Source organism: Xenia sp. Carnegie-2017, unplaced genomic scaffold, assembly GCF_021976095.1.
Source record: "Xenia sp. Carnegie-2017 unplaced genomic scaffold, XeniaSp_v1 HiC_scaffold_3, whole genome shotgun sequence".
Taxonomy (NCBI): domain Eukaryota; kingdom Metazoa; phylum Cnidaria; class Anthozoa; order Malacalcyonacea; family Xeniidae; genus Xenia; species Xenia sp. Carnegie-2017.
Genome location: NW_025813493.1, coordinates 9,800,123 through 9,821,580, shown reverse-complemented (window position 1 = coordinate 9,821,580; position 21,458 = coordinate 9,800,123). Strand labels below are relative to the sequence as shown.

General features: G+C 36.6%; 1 protein-coding gene across 1 annotated transcript in view; it reads right to left on the bottom strand.

Annotated features, from left to right (window-relative positions):
* Window positions 1-21,458, bottom strand: part of LOC124454195 (GON-4-like protein) — a 41,444-nt gene that overhangs the window by 1,514 nt on the left and 18,472 nt on the right. Inside the window, exons 12-25 of the mRNA XM_047005001.1 lie at window positions 20,754-20,794; window positions 16,568-16,608; window positions 15,216-15,285; window positions 13,634-13,836; window positions 11,579-11,985; window positions 8,361-8,830; window positions 7,238-7,410; window positions 6,133-6,463; window positions 5,067-5,111; window positions 4,798-4,884; window positions 3,341-3,439; window positions 2,323-2,376; window positions 2,088-2,174; window positions 547-638 (exon numbers count right to left, since the gene is read on the bottom strand). Of these exons, the coding sequence (XP_046860957.1) occupies window positions 547-638; window positions 2,088-2,174; window positions 2,323-2,376; window positions 3,341-3,439; window positions 4,798-4,884; window positions 5,067-5,111; window positions 6,133-6,463; window positions 7,238-7,410; window positions 8,361-8,830; window positions 11,579-11,985; window positions 13,634-13,836; window positions 15,216-15,285; window positions 16,568-16,608; window positions 20,754-20,794 (2,200 nt within the window). The remainder of the gene's footprint in view (window positions 1-546; window positions 639-2,087; window positions 2,175-2,322; window positions 2,377-3,340; window positions 3,440-4,797; window positions 4,885-5,066; window positions 5,112-6,132; window positions 6,464-7,237; window positions 7,411-8,360; window positions 8,831-11,578; window positions 11,986-13,633; window positions 13,837-15,215; window positions 15,286-16,567; window positions 16,609-20,753; window positions 20,795-21,458) is intronic.

Below are 21,458 nucleotides of genomic sequence, written 5' to 3'. Positions count from 1 at the left end.
CAGTTCAAACATCAACGAAGGACTTAGGGCCTGTTCATATGAACCCGGGTAGCCTGGATTCAGCGAAGCGTTTAATCATTTTAGCAAATGGAAAAGATTAATTCCTTCACAACAAAAAAGTTATTTAAGCAATTTCCCTATGTTCTGAGCTTGCAAATTCACAAAACCTTTAAAATGAAAGCAAATAATTAGGCCAGATTTGAAAATTACAACTAAAATGACTCATGACTTCTGAGAAAGATTGTAAAATTTGCGTTTAAAGTTTTTACTCCTTTCAATATCTCAAAATCACTTCACGCCTCGCTGAATCCCGCTTAGCTGGGCTCATGTGAACAGCTCCTTAGTCAATTCTTGGGTTGCAAGTTACGTCATAGTCGCCATGTTGGATTATTTTAACAAAGGATTTCCCTTACAATGCAAATTTCATCTAACATGGCGAGCATTCCATTGTTCTCTTACTCCCGGGGGGATGGTTGCAACCCACCAATAAAAAAAGATTACAGAGAGTTTATTTTTGTTAAATCTTAATTAAAACAAACGTCACACCTTTGTTTCGGCTTTAAATGGTCAAAAAGGGAGTTGAATTGTTCGATTAGGAAGTGTTGACCTTTCAACAGTGGTAGGATTGCGTCGTAAAACTAAAATAAAAAGCAAAACATTTTTTGGCTGCTTAATGCGAAAACCCCGATTTGCACATTGCATTGTATAGTGCAAATAAAAAACCGGTGGGATTATATTTATTGATTGTAGATTATAATTGCAGATTGCAATCTTATGTGTTGTTAAAATCTTTTAATTCTCTTGTTAACTATGGAAGGTAGTCGTGACATCGGCCATTACAAGGCAATCGTGACATCGGCCATTACAAGGCAATCGTGACATCGGCCATTACAAGGCAATCGTGTAACATCGGCCATTACAAGGCAATCGTGACATCGGCCATTACAAGGCAATCGTGTGACATCGGCCATTACAAGGCAATCGTGACATCGGCCATTACAAGGCAATCGTGTGACATCGGCCATTACAAGGCAATCGTGACATCGGCCATTACAAGGCAATCGTGTGACATCGGCCATTACAAGGCAATCGTGACATTGGCCATTACAAGGCAGTCGTGACATCGGCCATTACAAGGCAGTCGTGACATCTGCCATTACAAGGCAATCGTGACATCGGCCATTACAAGGCAATCGTGACATCGGCCATTACAAGGCAATCGTGACATCGGCCATTACAAGGCAGTCGTGACATCGGCCATTACAAGGCAGTCGTGACATCAGGAAATAATATATAACATATGACAGGCTAATGCAAACACAGCTATAGACCAAACACCGCACGCGTTTTATTGCTTTCATTTTATAAACATACATAAACAATTAAGATTATTATAAGAATTGCAAAAGTGATGTAGAAATCAAGATGTTCAAATAAGTTTTCCGTTTTTCATGTCATTTGTGATGAAAATAGCTGCAATAATAATTCCCAAACTGATTAACCTTCTTCGGGTGAAACTTTCACACAAAAGCTGGGACCTGGTTTATTATTTGAAACTAGCACAAAAAAAGAAAACTGCTTAAAAAACACAACGTCCTTTTGTTTTTTAAAAATTTAGCAGCGGGTGGAATCCAAGCCTTTCGTGCAATCTCATTGGCTGTAGCAGCGGGTGGAGTCCAAGCCTTTCGTGCAATCTCATTGGCTGCAGCAGCGGGTGGAATTTAACGATGACTGACCGGGGTCCAGAATCCCACAGCCAAATAGCTCCTTGAGCAAAGACTTGTTCTTTTTTAGTTTGTTTTGTTTTTTTTTCGTTTTGAAAAGGAAATTATCAGTCAATTCTTGATTGTAATAATGTAATTTATGTGAATTTTGAGTTTTCTAAGGTAAAATGTATAGTAGCTGAAGTTTTCACTGTTTAGTTTACCGCCATAATTGAATCTAACTGCGCAATATTATATCGCTGTTGGCTATTTGCTTTTATAGAAAAATATTTTTCTATCCAGGCCTCACAGTCGGTAAATAACATATATATATATTTCCATGATCTAATGAAAATACTAATGTGGTTAGAAAGAATAACTTACTTGATTAACGCTTGACCTGTTGAAATCAAACGAAGCCAAACATTTTAGTATTTTTTGCAAATGAGATGGGCTTTTGGCAAAATGGTTCTAAAAGTAACAAAGGTTTCATTCATATACATCAACTAGCTCTCTAAACACAAGTTAAGTGTTAAAAATTTTGGTGCAAAATTATTTTAGGCTCAACAAAAAATTGTATTTGCCATTTTGACATTTTATAGAATTAGCGTTCACACACCTGCAAGCATTCAAAAAAGTTTCTCGCTTTTACGATATCTTTGTGTTGCATGAACTGCAAAAATACAAAAAAAAGTTGGGCGACGATGAAGGACATGAATAAACAGCCATAACATAACACCATGAAATAATTTCTTGCAACTTAGAATGTAGTGTTAAAGCACAGTATAGTGAATATACAGCAGAGCAACTTTATTGGATGTTTTTGTGCCACGCATATCTTAAAGTAAATGGTTTGAACCCGGGAGTATCGTTACATGTTTGTAAATGTAGATCGTCCAGGTTGGTATAGACCTGAGAAGGACTGTTTTTGTTGTTGTTGACTGACGTTTCGACAACCTTAGCGGTAGTCATCTTCAGAGTCAAATGAGGAGTAAACGTCAGGTTAGCCGTATTTGTTATCTGGTTCTTACGTCATTGTATTGTGTGTTTAGGAAATGTGTATTGTCATTTTGAATTAGTGTGAAGTGAAATATTTTTATTTTTAGTTGTGATGTGTGATTTAGGTGTGATGTTTTTAGTTGTAATGTGTGGGTGTCAATTGTGTATTGTCATTGTGAATTAGTGTGAAGTGCAATGTTTTTAGTTGATCGTTTGTACTGTGAATAAGTCGTTTGACTCTGAAGATGACTACCGCTAAGGTTGTCGAAACGTCAGTCAACAACAACAAAAACAGTCCTTCTCAGGACTATACCAACCTGGACGATCTACATTTACAAACATGCCACGCATATCTTATTACGCATGTGATTATCATAGTGGCAGCAATTGCCTTTTTTGAACAATAGGAATGATGAAATGGCTTACGGCAGCCAGCAATCTAATTAAATGAACAGCAGCCGGTTGCGCAGGAAGTGGATCTACTGTATGTTCACCATACTGTGGGTAAAGTAAGATGACAAGATGTGAGAGGTCAGCAGGGAAATGAAACCAAGTTATCACTGCGTTGTATTGAATAAAGAAAATTGCAAGAAAATACTTCATTACTTAGAATCACTTTCAACAATAATATTTCTTACAACATTGGCCTCTAAAGCTTCATGTGGTTCAAGAAATCCAACAAAGTCGCGAACCAATTCAGGAAATTCACTGAAAATATCAGCTATTTTTTTGTACAACTAAATTCAAAAACACAACAGCGCTTTATGAGTTAGGATAATTGCATTCTGGTGGTGCATTACGGTAAACCATAAGTTTAAAACTGCTTATTCATTTAAATAACATTGAATTCAATGTATTAGCTTAAAAACATTGTGTTAAATGCATTGGCTAATGCTAAAATGAAACCTGCAAGTATTGATGTAAGGAACTATAATGTAAACATAGCTTCATCACTTTTTGAAGAAGCGATATAAACAAAATTATCGTCAAACAACAACAAGAAGGATCATCTAGAATAACTGCAGTAACACGTTGGAGTAACACACTAGAGTAAAACACTAATGTAACACATTGGAGTAACACACTGGAGTAACACACTCATGTAACACATTGGAGTAACACACTAATGTAACACATTGGAGTAACACACTGGAGTAAAACACTAATGTAACACACTGAAATAATATATTGGAGTAGCACACTGGATAACACAATGGAGTAACACACTAATGTAACACATTGGAGTAACACACTGGAGTAACACACTAATGTAACACACTGAAATAATATATTGGAGTAACACACTGGATAACACAATGGAGAAACACACTGAAGTAACACACTGTAGTAACACACTAATGTAACACACTGAAATAATATATTGGAGTAACACACTGGATAACACAATGGAGTAACACACTAATGTAACACTTTGGAGTAACACACTGGAGTAACACACTAATGTAACACACTGAAATAATATATTGGAGTAACACACTGGATAACACAATGGAGAAACACACTGGAGTAACACACTAATGTAACACACTGAAATAATATATTGGAGTAACACACTGGATAACACATTGGAGTAACACACTGGTGTAACACTAATGTAACACACAGGACAACACACTGAAGTAACACACTGGAGTAACACACTGGAGTAACACACTGGAGTAACACAGTGGAGTAACACAGTGGAGTAACATACTGGAGTAACACACTGGAGTAACATACTGGAGTAACACACTGGTGTAACATAGTGGAGTAACACAGTGGAGTAACATACTGGAGCAACACACTGGAGTAACACACTGGAGTAACACACTGGAGTAACATACTGGAGTAACACACTGGAGTAACACACTGGAGTAACAGAGTGGAGTAACATACTGGAGTAACACACTGGAGTAACACACTGGAGTAACACAGTGGAGTAATACACTGGAGTAATACACTACAGTAACTCTACACCATGATATCTGATGTATGAATGATGTGAATTTTGCCAGTCACCACAACTGTAAAAAAATTTACAAATGAAAACAGTTTTCCTCCTAAATGACAACTACTTTAATGGTTGAGTACTTACCCTCGTTGGTTTCCACGAGTTTGATTTTGACTCAGTGAGAATATTAAGAAATTCCAAATACAATGGACTATGTTCCTTCACAAATTTCTAAAATTTATAAATGAACTATGAAGAGTCGAATATTATTCAAAGAATATGAAAGAAATGTTATAGTAAAGAGCGAAATTCAAAATTTAGACGAATGCCTATCAGTCTGATTGAAAAAATCATATTGCATCAGGCTGTCTCATTTCAATATGCGATGAAACGGTTCCAATAAAAGGGCCTACCTTGACATTATTTAAATAGGTCTGAGCAAATGAGATTGCACGAGCCTAAAGATTCAATAATTAAAAAACAAATTGAATTATACGTTGTACAATAACACTTCACAATATACATTGTACGGACATCTCTATGTGAATGAAAATGCCTTCAAGGAGATAGATACAGGTTAGCTAAAACAGATAAGTTCCTTCCCTCATTTTATAAAAAACGTGCATCAATTCAGGCGGGAGATTGTTTCGTCTTCTTGGTAAACGGTTAAACTAACATTACATGAAGTATGAAAGAGCTGTATACAAGTCGAATATCTTCATTACAAAGAGGCTTGAGACACATTAAGGACATGTGAAACATTTACTTCCATTTGCTTTCCCAATTGCATTGTCACTATGATTCTATCGTTGGGCTTCACTTGTGTAAAACAGTCAAGATATCATAGCATGTATTGACGAAGAATCGACATAAAAACAATAAAACTTTCATATTTTGTTTGCTTTTATTACATGGCGAGCGTCACTTCCGGCAAAATGGCGCGCTTAGATTGGATCTTAAACATTTTTGCCGGAAGTGACGCTTTTTCGAATGTGAGTCGAAGGAAAAACACTCGGAAAACAGTTAAACTATCCAGACGATACAATATGGAGTGGAACAATAATGAAACAAACGATAAGAGAACACAAGAGGATATTTATGTACGAATGTGAGTCGAAGGAAAAGCGCTCGGAAAACAGTTAAACTATCCAGACGATACAATATGGAGTGGAACAATAATGAAACAAACGATAAGAGAACACAAGAGGATATTTATGTACGAATGTGAGTCGAAGGAAAAACACTCGGAAAACAGTTAAACTATCCAGACGATACAATATGGAGTGGAACAATAATGAAACAAACGATAAGAGAACACAAGAGGATATTTATGTACGAATGTGAGTCGAAGGAAAAACACTCGGAAAACAGTTAAACTATCCAGACGATACAATATGGAGTGGAACAATAATGAAACAAACGATAAGAGAACACAAGAGGATATTTAAGTACAATAGACTTACAGAGACAAACAGTTACCTCGCTATCGTCCACCACAGATGATGTCGAGTCGGAAACATTACAATCTCTGCTATTTTCAACAGATTTTTCATCCAATTGTGGTTGTATATTTTCTTTCTCAGAACTTTTTAAGATCACTGACTTGGCATTCGATGTCCGCATTGTGTCAACATTACCAGCTTCAGTTGTGGAGCTATTTGACCGACATCTCCCAGGATCAATGCTATCGTTGCTCTTGGATTGAGCGGTAGAAGTCGGAAGTTTTTCTTTTTCGTTTAGCAAACTTATCGGATTCGGTAATATTGGTCTCATCTTACTTTCCATCTTACTTTGTGCTGAAACAGGCTGTCTATCTCAAAAATGCAATGTATATTATAAAATAATATTAAAAAAACACGGGCACTGATTGGTCGAATACTCGAAAAAACTTTGTTCGTGCAACTCAATAATGCACGAGATTTCAGTCTCACAAAAATCTCGCAGGTTGCGTGGTTTGTGCGTGAAATTTTAATGGCGAAAATATAACAATTTTTTATTTAAAAAACCCTTGCACTTTTTGCTTCACACGCAAGAAACATTTTTGCCGGTCCATTATTTTCCCGTAATCGACCACGATCCAAAACGCTTAATTTTACAGTCAAATGTAAACAAACTTCGTAAAGCAAACAGCAAAACGCAAAATAAACGAAACAAAAAAACATTTACGAAGGTGATTCGAAGGAAACACACTTCGAAAACAGTTCAACTTTCCAAACGATACAATTTGAAATGATTTATTTTTTATGGACGAAAACTAGTGAAGTGAAAGCCAACCGGTAAAAAACAGCAAGGACGAGAAAGAAAGCAAGCTTCGTTTCAGATCAAATAATGCCATATAATAAACCTTTTAATAACCTCGCTTTCTCGGTCTTTACTGAGAAATATCGGACCTCTGTCTCTTTCTACTAACCTGGCCTTACGGGCTCGATCTGTACAAAAAAACTTCGGTCCGATGTTTCTCCGTAAAGACCTCGCGCTCGATTATTAAGGGCTTATTAATGTCAAAAACAAACACTAATGCATTACACAAACAAGGAAAACGTCTTAAACAAACAAGAAAAAATCAGGTAAAATTGTTCCATACCTTGTTGACACGTTTTTGTCTTTGCTAATCATAGAAGCTGTAGAATCATTAACTTTGGATAGAAGAGTTTCCTTCAAGTTATCTGTATTTTTAGCCGGAGAGCATGTTGATTCCATCAATGCTGAGTCTTTTTTTGTCCTTTGAGAGACATCTTTCAGCTCGAATGCAGTTATCTGTAAAGGCACAATTAATCTAGCACAGCTGTTTTCGTGAAGGAAGAGAAGACAACAGATTCAGATTCAAGATGATGATTCAGTGGTCGTATCAAAACGACAAACACAATTAACCAATTGACTTCCAACCAATGTACAATTAGTGTGTTATCAGGAAGTAAACAGGATCCATGACCTCTGCGGTGCCGGTGCAGTGCTCTGACCAACTGAGCTATGATGTCACACAGTGGTGAGCAGGTCAATTTTGTTGGGCTCATGTTTTCTCGTGAAAGGAATGTCATAAGATGAATGTTTTTGTGCAGTGCGGTGTTTGAAATTAAATGAAGATATGATCTTCGCACTTTGCTGGACAATTTAAGCAATTGTCTCATGAACCTGAAAAATTCAGGTGACAATTTTATGAGACAATTGCTTAAATTTTCCAACAAAGTGCGAAGATCATATCTACATTTAATTTCAAACACCGCACTGCATAAAAACATTCTTCATAGGAAGTAAACAATCGTTAAAATATTTGGGATTTTAAATTCGCAACACTTTTCATTGGTTGAAAGGCTACAAAAATTACTGGATAGCGTTGTCCATTGGATAGCCATTTTTTAAACGTTTAAAAACCTCTTGAAAAGGGAAAAATATAAGATTTTAACTGAGCAATCGCTGAAATTAAATAATGCTTGTAAAATTACTACATTTCTTTGTCCTAACGAAAATATGTGCACTTTTTTTACAAGTTTGAAAATTTCACTGTCCAATGGATAACGCAATCCAGGCCTTGAGGAGCTTCCCCAGATGTGCTTGTTTGAACTGCCGGCATAGAAGTTTTTTCCATTTGTTTTGCTGGGGATATGCCACACTTCCCCTCAATCTTTACCAAGCCTCATCTATCACAAAAATGCTTCATCGAATATAGGACTACTCCACAAAAATCAGGCGAAATTGGGGAAACATACCTCTGAAATTTCATGCGTCGTTCTTGAAGGTGTAGCAACAGCAGGCATAGTAGTATTGGGTGACTGAGAAGCATTATATGGGAGTGAAGTTGGTGCAACTGAGGGAGGGGTGATAGAAGAAGTAATTGACTGAGAGGTAGTTGATGGGAGTGAAGTTAGTGCAACTGAGGGAGGGGTGATAGAAGAGGTAATTGACGGAGACGTAGTAGATGGGCATGAGGATAGAATAACTGAAGGAGGGGTAATAGAAGAAGAATTTCCGGAATTAAGGTCTATTTTGTTTACATCACCCTCAGATGGTTTTATAGTCTTTTTCTTTCTATTGTCTTTCTTCTTACACGAAATAGGAGATGGTTTCTTTGACTTGGTGGGTACTTTAACTGGGTTGAGTTTCTTGTACCATGATGGAGTGGTATCTTTGTTGCGCACAGCATAGTGTGTAGAATTCTTCGTTTTTTCCTCTGCATTCGCTAAATAATGGCGTTCATAGAACAAACATAAAACTTTTAAATCAACTTCATATTTGCATATCAGACGCATTATAATAGTAGATTGAATCAGATGGATGTTACGTTGTCTGTTTTTGTTGGTCGTTATTTTAATTCTTATGTCATGTTTGTTGGCGTAGTTGAGTGCTCTCTGTTTCATATTTGCATATCAGACGCATTATAATAGTAGATTGAATCAGATGGATGTTACGTTGTCCGTTTTTGTTGGTCGTTATTTTAATTCTTATGTCATGTTTGTTGGCGTAGTTGAGTGCTTTCTGTTTCATATTTGTATATCATACGCATTATAATAGTAGATTGAATCAGATGGATGTTACGTTGTCCGTTTTTGCTGGTCGTTATTTTAATTCTCATGTCGTGTTTGTTGGCGTAGTTGAGTGCTTTCTGTTTGTTTATTGCTGCTTGTTTTATTTCTGCATGTTGGTGGATGATATTTTGAATTTCGTCTTAAATGTCGAGTAGATCTCCCTGGAGTTAGCAAAATGATTAGTGTTTCGATTTTTGATGTAAAACAAATTGTCTAAATTAACTTTTCGACAGGTTTTCCGTGGCTGAAATGAGTGCTTTCGAATTAACAATTAGATTACGAGACCGAATCAACAAATGGCCTAGAACACAATCTACTAGATAATTGACTCCGCTAAAATTGTATATTAATGAGTGAGGCAAGCCGCAATCTTGTAAGGTGGCAAACCTGACTATATTTACGACTAATATCTGCTTTTTCTGAGTTGATATAGGGTCGCAAAGTTAATAGTCTAGGTTTGATTCTTAAAATGTTTGATAGGATAGGTTTTTTAAACTTTGTTTTAACTTTTTTCATTTTGAGTTTTGTTTTTTGCCACCTTTCAAGATGGCGCCCTTGCTTCACCTTGACAATGTAGTTAGACATCTAGGGGATTGGGTTCTAAATCATTGGAAGCAACTACACGCATCACGGAAATCGAGAGCGAGAAATCTAATTGTTTTAGTAGAATCATATTAGTATTCATAAAGAAAAGGGTTGCTTAAGTTTTCCTTATTTCGTTGTTTTAGCCATTTGTTGTAGTTGACATCGTTTACACCAAAAAGCAAACGACTCTTGTTACTCGCAATGTTTTGAAAATTGGAATGCCGGTAGAGTAGCCAATCAAATCGAAGCATTTCAAATAGAATACTAGTATGATTCCACTAACAAGTAATAGCAACGTAAAATAAAAAGATCACAACAGATGTTATATAAAAGCATTGAAATCGACTGATGTAACCGATGTCCTTGTCTTAAGCTACGTGCAAACGCGCTCAACATGTTCACTCAACATTGTACACTCAACATGTTGAACACATTTGCACAGCCTGTTGACTGGTGTTGAGTTGTGTTGAGTTGTGTTGAGTTGTGTTGAGTGGTGTTGAGTGGTGTTGAGTTGTGTTGAGTGGTGTTGAGTGGTGTTGAGTTGTGTTGAGTTGTGTTGAGTTGTGTTGAGTTGTGTTGAGTTGTGTTGAGTTGTGTTGAGTTGTGTTGAGTTGTGTTGAGTTGTGTTGAGTTGTGTTGAGTGGTGTTGAGTTGTGTTGAGTGGTGTTGAGTTGTGTTGAGTTGTGTTGAGTTGTGTTGAGTTGTGTTGAGTTGTGTTGAGTTGTGTTGAGTTGTGTTGAGTTGTGTTGAGTTGTGTTGAGTGGTGTTGAGTTGTGTTGAGTGGTGTTGAGTGGTGTTGAGTTGTGTTGAGTTGTGTTGAGTTGTGTTGAGTTGTGTTGAGCTGTGTTGAGTTGTGTTGAGTTGTGTTGAGTGGTGTTGAGTTGTGTTGAGTGGTGTTGAGTGGTGTTGATTTGTGTTGAGTGGTGTTGAGTGGTGTTGAATTGTGTTGAGTTGTGTTGTGTTGTGTTGTGTTGTGTTGAGTTGTGTTGAGTGGAGTTGAGTTGCGTTGAGTTGTGTTGAGTTGTGTTGAGTTGTGTTGAGTTGTGTTGAGTTGTGTTGAGTTGTGTTGAGTGGTGTTGAGTTGTGTTGAGTGGTGTTGAGTGGTGTTGATTTGTGTTGAGTGGTGTTGAGTGGTGTTGAATTGTGTTGAGTTGTGTTGTGTTGTGTTGAGTTGTGTTGAGTGGTGTTGAGTTGCGTTGAGTTGTGTTGTGTTGTGTTGAGTTGTGTTGAGTTGTGTTGAGTTGTGTTGAGTTGCGTTGAGTTGTGTTGAGTTGTGTTGAGTTGTGTTGAGTTGTGTTGAGTGGTGTTGAGTTGTGTTGAGTTGAGCGTTGTTGAAAGAAGTTTGGACTTCTTCAAACTTTCACTCAACCACGCTAAACATTTTCTTTGTTCCACGCTCATCGATGCGCGTCTAAACATTGTTTAGTGCGTTTGAACAGCTCAATTAACAATGTTGAGCTTACGTATGCGCGCTGTGCGGCGTATATTATTGTAAAAATGGCGTCACTAAATATGTGTGTTCCTGCCGTTGCTAGGCATCGTGGAATATTTTATCTCATATGCTGAACACGTTGAGAGCGTTTGCACACATCGCTAAACATCACACAACAAGTGCAAAACAATGTTGAGTGCATGTTGAGTCAACACGTTGAGAGCGTTCGCACACATCGCTAAACATCACACAACAAGAGCAGGACAATGTTGAATAAATGTTGAGTCAACATGTTGAAGGCGTTTGCACACATTGCTAAACATCAAACAACAAGAGCAGGACAATGTTGATTCAACATGTTGAGCGCGTTTGCACGTGGCTTTACCTGGCATGGCAGGAATGCGAGGTAGTAAAGGAACAATGCCCGTGTTTTCAAATTCCTTGACGATATTATCGTAAGCTCGCTTCGAGCACATATTCTTCCGCCTTATTTTGATTTGATTCAACGTCTTCACGGGAAGAAAACATTTCTTGATGTCACTCCAGGAACGACCGCATTTCTCAAGACCCAAGACAAGAAGATTATCCTCGCTTTGTAGAAACTTCTCGCCCCGACTTGGTATCGATTTTTTCACGTTAAAAGTCACGTGTGGTAATATATCCGGGTATGCAAAGAAAGGTGATGACGTCATTATATTTTTCAGTTCATCCGGGATAACAAGAGGTGACGTGCTTTTAATTGATTTTGTGGTCTTCGTCGAAACAGGTGATGGCCAAGGGATGTTCATCAATCTAAAAACGTTTAAGAACACGATAAATATTATTTTCTCTTTTCACCTGAATGAATCACTATTTCCTAAATCATATAAAATAGAAGCGGCCACATGGAAACATAGAAATACCTCCTATGTTTCTGAGTGGAAAATCTCATTTCAATATCTTCCTAGTTCATTTCTATTTTCAATGCATGCACACTTGCGGTTCAAGAGTTGAATTTAAGAACTAGACGACGTTTTCAGAGACATGCTGTTTTTTACGATATTCTACTTTTGTGCTATTTAACATCCTTCGCTAACTTTATTGTCAAGAAACGTTGTTTATTTTTTCAAAATTGAGAAGTGCACGGAAACTCGGCCTTTTCATGCAATCTGATTGACTGCAGTAGAGGGCGGAATTTTGCGGTCCAGAATCCTATAGCCCAATCCTTGAGTGAAGACTTGTTTTTGTTCTGTTTTGTTTTGTTATAAAAACCTTGGATGGTAGTAATCCGAAGCCATCATCAGAGAAAATATATAATATATTAATCCTAACACGGTTAATATGCACATGGAAAACATGTGACTTGGACGAGATTTGAACTCGCACCTTTGGGATACTAGTCCGTCGCTTTATCCGTTTTAAGTGAATTTTGAATTCCTCAAAGTAATTGAAATGAACAGTAAAGTTTCGATTCTTTACTTTGCCGCCATTGTTGAATCAAACAGCACAATCTAGAAACATTGTCGCCTTCAGAAAAAATAAATACGTTATTTACCGTTCAGGTCAGTCAGGATAGAAAAATATTTCCCCTCGATCTTAAAAACATCTTTGACCTTAAAAACATCCTCGATCTTAAAAACATCCTCGATCTTAAAAACATCCTCCTTCTTAAAATCATACTCAATCTGCGTCCTCGGGAAGATATTTTCCTATATGGACTGACGTAAACGGTAAAAAAACATATATTTATTCAACATCAATAATATCAAACTGTTTTGTCTTGGGATATGCTATTTAGCATCTTCCACTAACATTGGTGTCAAAAGTAAAGTCATTCATCCACGATGTCAAACTGCTGCCTTTTGGTATGCTATTTAGCATCTTCCACTAACATTAGTGTCAAAAGTAAAGTCATACATCCACGATGTCAAACTGTTGCCTTTTGGTATGCTATTTAGAATCTTCCACTAACATTAGTGTCAAAAGTAAAGTCATACATCAACGATGTCAAACTGCTGTCTTTTGGTATGCTATTTAGCATCTTCCACTAACATTGGTGTCAAAAGTGAAGTAATACATCCACAATATCAAACTGTTGCCTTTTGGTATGCTATTTAGCACCTTCCACTAACATTAGTGTCAAAAGTGAAGTAATACATCCACAATATCAAACTGTTGCCTTTTGGTATGCTATTTAGCACCTTCCACTAACATTGGTGTCAAAAGTGAAGTAATACATCCACAATATCAAACTGTTGCCTTTTGGTATGCTATTTAGCATCTTCCACGAATTCTTGCCAAAAAGACGTTGATCCCTCGAGTCTCAATGTTTCCCTCGACTTCGAAACATTGAGACGCTTGGAAAATAAAACTCACCATTTCCCTCGGGAGCATACATTAAGTGTTCATTAATAGATAGATTTTAACTGTGTGAAACACAAATACAGACAATATAGCGTACCTTTGAGCCTCATCAAGTTGAACAGACGAGAAGACAGGAGGTAAGGCATACTTATTGTAAGCAAGACGAGATACGTATACAGAACTGGCCATATCATTCATTCGACTCATGTCTTGAAATAACTCCTCACAAGATGACGTCACATAACTGAGGTCTGGATGTTCTTTAGAAAGTAGAGATATCTGCACCAACAGCTGCGTGTGCTAAACAAGAGATTATAATATAAACACAATGAAACGCGTGCGCTGATTGGTCTAGAGCTGAGTTTGCATTAGTTAGTGCAAAACACATCTGAGCGCAACCAATCAAATCAATCTAAACAATCAATCAGTCAAAGAGAATTTGCAAATCGATCATGAATACATTTTAGAGGAAAAATTAAAATGTTTGTCTTTTTTCGCATTATTGTTATTTTATAAAAGAAATAAAACATGTTTTTCGTGTTTGCACTGATTTATGCAAACCTCGGAGACGTTTGTGAGAACTCTCGAGCATGTGCAACCCTCGAACTTCGGTCTCGGGCTTGTACTGATCTGCTCTCGAGTTCTCCCGAAGGTCTCCTCGGTTTGCATAAGCCCGCGCAAACACAGTTAACATGTAATCAACCTTCATGTAACACATTTAACATAAACGACAAATTTCTTTTAAGCAAAACATGTTTCGGCATACTTTATGCCATCTTCAGTGCGAAGTGAATCAATATAGGAAGTTTACATCATAATATGTTATGGTGATAAAGCGGAAGTATCGAATAGTTATGAATAATTACTTAAAGTTGATTAAGGAGTTATAACCCTAACAAAATCGAAACTCAACAAGTTTAACAAAATTACTCAGAGATTTCAGTTGATTATTTTGTTCATTTCTTGAGAGGGAAGAGGCATTTATTTGAGTTCTAACGCAGAAAAATAACAGTTTTAAGCGGAATAGATTAAGTACAACATAAATGTAAGAAATTTTCCATAGTTGTTGCGCAAACATGAGCACAAAAATGTTGCGCAAACATGAGCACAAAAATGTTGCGCAAACAAAAAAAACATGAGCAACAAAAGGCGATGAAAATAACACGATAGCTTGTCTGTAAATCAACATGATAACTTGTTCTGGTATGATGGATCTGTTCATATCGTTGAATATTGTTGTTGACAAACAAAAAAAAACATGAGCAACAAAAGGCCATGAAAATAACACGATAGCTTGTCTGTAAATCAACATGATAACTTGTTCTGGTATGATGGATCTGTTCATATCGTTGAATATTGTTGTTGACAAACAATTCATTTGTATATAAATACCTGTCTCGGATAACACGCTTGCATGTAATAACGAACTCGGAGGATAAAAAATAAAAATACTTTTTTGAAGAACATATACTTTTACAATGGTACTTGGTAGTTTGTAAAGAACTACATGTTACCTAACAACCTCCGTCGTCAAGCAAAAACCTGCTAAGCAACATGCTGCTTAGCTAACATCATAAATCATAGCCACGAACCAAACTGCACGAACAGTTGTTCAGATATTGCAGAAGCTCGATAAGGGGGTGATCATAAAGAGCGATTTGCGATAATCACGCAATTACCTTTTGAAGCTGTTCCACCAAACACTGCCGATGTCGTAAAAAAATTGTGCAATCGTCGTCATTTGTTGACCTACAACAAAATACGTTAAAAGACAATGACTGTCTGTGGTCGTATTAGCTTGAAGTAAATAAAAGGTCCATGATATAAAGAAAGACATGGCAGTTTATGGAAGGCAAGGTAAAACGTTAACAGTTAAAAAAACACACGTCATTGAGCATAGCAATAGTTCAATATTTAAATAATAATTTAAAACAATTAATTTAAGTTTGTTGTTACAAGTGGCGAAGTCAGAACGGTATTTTATTGCACATTTACATATTCTACACAAGGCAGTGTTCTACTGAAACTCAGCCCGGGCTAAAATTGCTCCATGTAATCGGCCCCTAAAATGGGCCTGGTCGCAAAAGTTGGAAAGGAGCCAATGTGAATAGGCTTGGACGTTAAATCATGTGACTAAATTTGTGAACACTTTGCTCAAAAACAAATTGTTCCAGATAATCCAAATGACAAGTATGCATTGTGATATTAAAGAATGCGTGTGTCAGAAAGTTTTATTTGAAAACTTCAAAGTACCACTAAGCCATCACAAACATTTTCGTTTCATTAATTTCACGTTTCTAGAATTTTATATCCGGTTATTTTAATAAATAAAATTGCGAGTTTGCAAGATAACGTTACCAGAAGTTTGCTTTTTTCCACACTTCACGAAAGTGCTGGTTTGAAACAGAGTCCTCAGTCAAATTTAATCTGCATGGCTTTTTCCGTTTATACTATTCCTTACTTGCGTTTATACTATTGCCAACAAGTTTTCTTCGAAGAAGTTTAATATGAAAATATTAAAGTACAAGCCATACGCATTTTTATAACTGTTTTTAAGATAAACCATAAAACTCCTCATTTGACTCTTCAGTTTACTCCTCATTTGACTCTGAAAATGACTACCGCTAAGGTTGTCGAAACGCCAGTCAACAACAAACCATGAAACGTGTACAGGCAACGAATTTTCATTTGATGAATCATTTTTATAACTGTTTTTAAGATAAACCATAAAACTCCTCATTTGACTCTTCAGTTTACTCCTCATTTGACTCTGAAAATGACTACCGCTAAGGTTGTCGAAACGCCAGTCAACAACAAACCATGAAACGTGTACAAGCAACGAATTTTCATTTGATGAATCATTTTTATAACTGTTTTTAAGATAAACCATAAAACTCCTCATTTGACTCTTCAGTTTACTCCTCATTTGACTCTGAAAATGACTACCGCTAAGGTTGTCGAAACGTCAGTCAACAATAAACCATAAAACGTGCACAGGCAACGAATTTTCATTTGATGAATGAACACGTACCTGGATGGATTAAATTGAGGTACTGGAGTCTCGTCACTAAACTAAAGAAATAATTTGAAGGATATGTTTATTTATGTCAGAACTAAAGTTTAGGGAATATACAGTAGGTCCACTTCGTGTGCAACTGGCTGCTGTATATTTAATTGGATAACTGGATGCAGTTAGCCATTTCATCATTCCTATTGGTCGAAAAAACAACAATGACTGGCTGTCACTATGGTAAACGCGGGCGTAACAAGATATGCGTGGCACGTAACATTCATTGGAGTGGCCCTACTGTATATTCATTATGCTGTGATCAGACTATAAAGAGTTACTAACGTAATAACCCCTGAAATACACAAAACAAAGTTTGCACACGCATGCGTAAGATAGCATAGATGAAAAAAATGAGAGGTGTATACATGAAGTATTACGTATTCATAACTGAAATAATTGTATGCATTAGATTTCTTTTCTCTGAATAGATCATATACGATCGATAAATTCTTTGAAACCTCTTGACATGAGCAAATTGTTTCGATGACTTAAGTTTTTTGATTGCTAACATAAAATCAGACGCAGTTATAAATTGAAATGCAGTTTGAGAAAAATGGCGAGGAAGTAGATAGAGAACAAGACATGAAACAAGTCCACTGCACAACACAATTTACTATATAACTGTAATGCTCTAAACCAATCGGAATTAAGATTTTTTAATGCATATTACTGAAGCTAAAAAATAGTTTCATTCATAAGAATCGCAAAACATAGTTCTGTGAATTCTTTCTCAATCGCAGGTGGCACGAAATTGTTACATATGATGACCCAGGACATTTTGCCATTGATTGTTGAGTTATAGTGAGAAGCGAATATCGAATATCCATACGCTATGGAATAAAAAAGCGATTCGTGTAATCTGTAAGACGATTTTTCATCGTCCTCGAAGTCAAATGCTCCAGCACTCGACATGAAATTTTCTTTGGAAATTTGTATTCTAGTCTTCGAATTAAGGGGGGAAAGAAGTTCTTCAACTCTTTCCCTAGGATGCCAAATATCGTGCTGTTCCAATTCATCATGAACATACTCGTCTTTGCTGAGTACATCATCCATACGCTTTTTCATTTTCACGGTTTTTGACCAAAAGTCTTCATTATCACAAGGAATGCAAAACAAACGAACCAACACCATGTTACTAAGATAGTCTTCTGGTGGTCTAAGGTGACATGCTCTTCTACCGTTGATAGCAAGTAATTGCGACAAATTTTTTTCAGCAGGAAAATTCGAACTTTGATTTTCAATAAGTTTGCAAAATGCCATGTGAACTGCTGTCATAAGGGCAGCGGTAACAGTGACACCTTTCGATTTACAAGCTTTACGTAGGGCATTAGTTTGCTCCGGTGAAAATACTTTAAACACAAGTTCGCGAGTTTCAAAAGATGTGTGTGTTTCAATAAAGTCATAAGGTTTCTTTGGGAGCTGCGACAACACAATTCGTAATTTTAACCTTTCTGTAAACTTGACGAAATACCGTAATGGTGGAAAAGAAGATTTCATATATCTCCACAAGGACGGAGATTCATACTGATCTTTTAGTAAATGATAAAAACTAGGCAGACCTTCCGGAGGTGATGACGTCAGTGTGCGAGGAGATTTCTTCCATGCGCCATAGGAATTTAATTCACTGAGAAACTGCTTACACATTTTAATGCCCGATACACCGTCCATGATACAGTGTTTTACTTGGAACACAATAGTGTTTTCATAGATATTTTCCTCCACAAGATATTCTTCACGGAATAAAACTGCTTGCCACAGCAATTCCGTCTTAAATTCCTGAACAGCAAGAACATGCCACGATTTCGACCATTTATAAGCACAAACATCAAATTTTATTAGTTGAATCATGTCTTCGACCTTATCAGGCTGAATTATGTCAAAAAAGGATTCTTCGCCAAAAAAGAATGACTTTGATACCTTTCTCAAAACAGCTCGAAGCATGGGTTGACTCATAGCCACTCGCAACAAACTGTGGCGAACGTTTGATTCCACTAAACTTTGCGTCGAACGAAGGACTAACACAAAACAAGAGTTACTCGTACCTTTACGTTCGTCACTCATTAAAAGAAACTCCTCCTCAAATTTGCCCAAACGTCTCCTTGAGCTTACGTTTTTTAAACGCATACCTTTAGTCGATGAAATCATATAACGTATGACTGCCCAAGCCAGCAATACAGCCATGAAAGCAATAAATATTTCAGTTTCAGCAACAAGCCACATTTTCATCAAAGATAAAGACCAACAGACGATAATCAACGGTTTAAAAAAACCACTGCGAAGTTGGCACAGGAATTGAACAATACGTTATCACGGAACCGATCGAATTTTGTTTTGTATTTTGTAATTGCAACAGTGCGGTATATAAATATGAATAATATGATACTAATGAATGCACGAGAACAGACAGTAGCGACAGAAACTGAAGATAATTAGAATAATGATTCTACGTAGACTACAGAATATAAGTGCGGTATATAAATATGAATAATATGATACTAATGAATGCACGAGAACAGACAGTAGCGACAGACACTGAAGATAATTAGAATAATGATTCTACGTAGACTACAGAATATATTTGCAAATGTGTTTATTTCTACTATAAAACAAAAAAAAGCATGATTCTCCTAATGAAATGATATGGTCAAGAAGAGCGTCAAATATTAAATGCAAATATCATAAATTAAACGCAAAAAAACTTCATGTCATAACAATAAGCAAATATATTTCAACGGTTTGCAAAGCTCGATGTGCCCTTGATGACCTTCTCGGAATCTATAGATAAATTCTTTGAAACCGCTTCATATGAGAGGTATACATGAAGTATTACGTATTCATAACTTAAATAACTGCATGCATTAGATTTCTTTTCTCTGAATATATCATATACGATCGATAAATTCTTTGAAACCACTTGACATGAGCAAAATTTTTCTACGACGAAAGTGCTAATATCAAATCAGACGCAATTATAAATTGAATGCAGTTTGAGAAAAATGGCGAGGAAGTAGAAAGAGAACAAGAGATTAAACAAGTCCACTGCACAACACAATTTACTATATAACTGTAATGCTCTAAACCAATCGGAATTAAGATTTTTTAATGCATATTACTGAAGCTAAAAATAGTTTCCTTCATGAGAATCAAAACATAGTTCTGTGAATTCTTTCTCAATCGCAGGTGGCACGAAATTGTTACATATGATGACCCAAGACATTTTGCCATTGATTGTTGAGTTAAAGTGACAAGAGAATGTCGAATATCCATACGGTATGAAATAAAACAGTGATTCGTGTAATCTGTAAGACGTCATCTTATCGTCCTCGAAGTCAAATGTTTCAGCGCTGTAATCTGTAAGACGTCATCTTATCGTCCTCGAAGTCAAATGTTCCAGCACTGTAATCTGTAAGACGTCATCTCATCGTCCTCGAAGTCAAATGTTCCAGCGCTGTAATCTGTAAGACGTCATCTCATCGTCCTCGAAGTCAAATGTTCCAGCGCTGTAATCTGTAAGACGTCATCTTATCGTCCTCGAAGTCAAATGTTCCAGCGCTGTAATCTGTAAGACGTCATCTTATCGTCCTCGAAGTCAAATGTTCCAGCGCTGTAATCTGTAAGACGTCATCTTATCGTCCTCGAAGTCAAATGTTCCAGCGCTGTAATCTGTAAGACGTCATCTTATCGTCCTCGAAGTCAAATGTTCCAGCGCTGTAATCTGTAAGACGTCATCTTATCGTCCTCGAAGTCAAATGTTCCAGCACTGTAATCTGTAAGACGTCATCTCATCGTCCTCGAAGTCAAATGTTCCAGCGCTGTAATCTGTAAGACGTCATCTTATCGTCCTCGAAGTCAAATGTTCCAGCACTATAATCTGTAAGACGTCATCTCATCGTCCTCGAAGTCAAATGTTCCAGCGCTGTAATCTGTAAGACGTCATCTTATCGTCCTCGAAGTAAAATGTTCCAGCACTCGACATGAAATTTTCTTTGGAAATTTGTATTCTAGTCTTCGAATTATGTGGGAAAGAACTTCCTCAACTCTTTATCGTTAAGTCGACAACCAGGCAATTTCAAAGTTTCGTGCGCATTTTACTCACAAACATTTTACATACGTAAAACGCATAATATATATATTTACGTTAACGTACCTCATTCAAAAATTGCTCCAAAAGATCTGTAAGTTCTTTCTCTAATATTTGAAAACAAAAAAGTAACAATTATTTCTCATGAAATCCACCAACAATGAACAAAACTAAAGCTGGAAAAATCTTGATGATGTATCATTCATGCATCCAAAAAGTCTCTTTCACAAACGTGCTGCATGCATAAATGCTCTATGTAATCTAGTAATAAGACATGAACGGTTTGCTACGTTGATTCCCGATTGCAAAGCAAACGCATTCAATATCTGGTGGCAATAAATCATGTCTCGAAGTTATTTATGAGTACAAACAATATTGGCAGATAAAAACAACGTGGCAATAAATCATGTCTTGAAGTTATTTATGAGTACAAACAACATTGGCAGATAAAAACAACGTGGCAATAAATCATGTCTTGAAGTTATTTATGAGTACAAACAACATTGGTAGATAAAAACAACGTGGCAATAAATCATGTCTTGTAGTTATTTATGAGTACAAACAATATTGGCAGATAAAACAACGTGGCAATAAATCATGTCTTGTAGTTATTTATGTAGAAACAATATTGGCAGATAAAACAACGTGGCAATAAATCATGTCTTGTAGTTATTTATGAGTAGAAACAATATTGGCAGATAAAAACAACGTGGCAATAAATCATGTCTTGTAGTTATTTATGAGTACAAACAATATTGGCAGATAAAAACA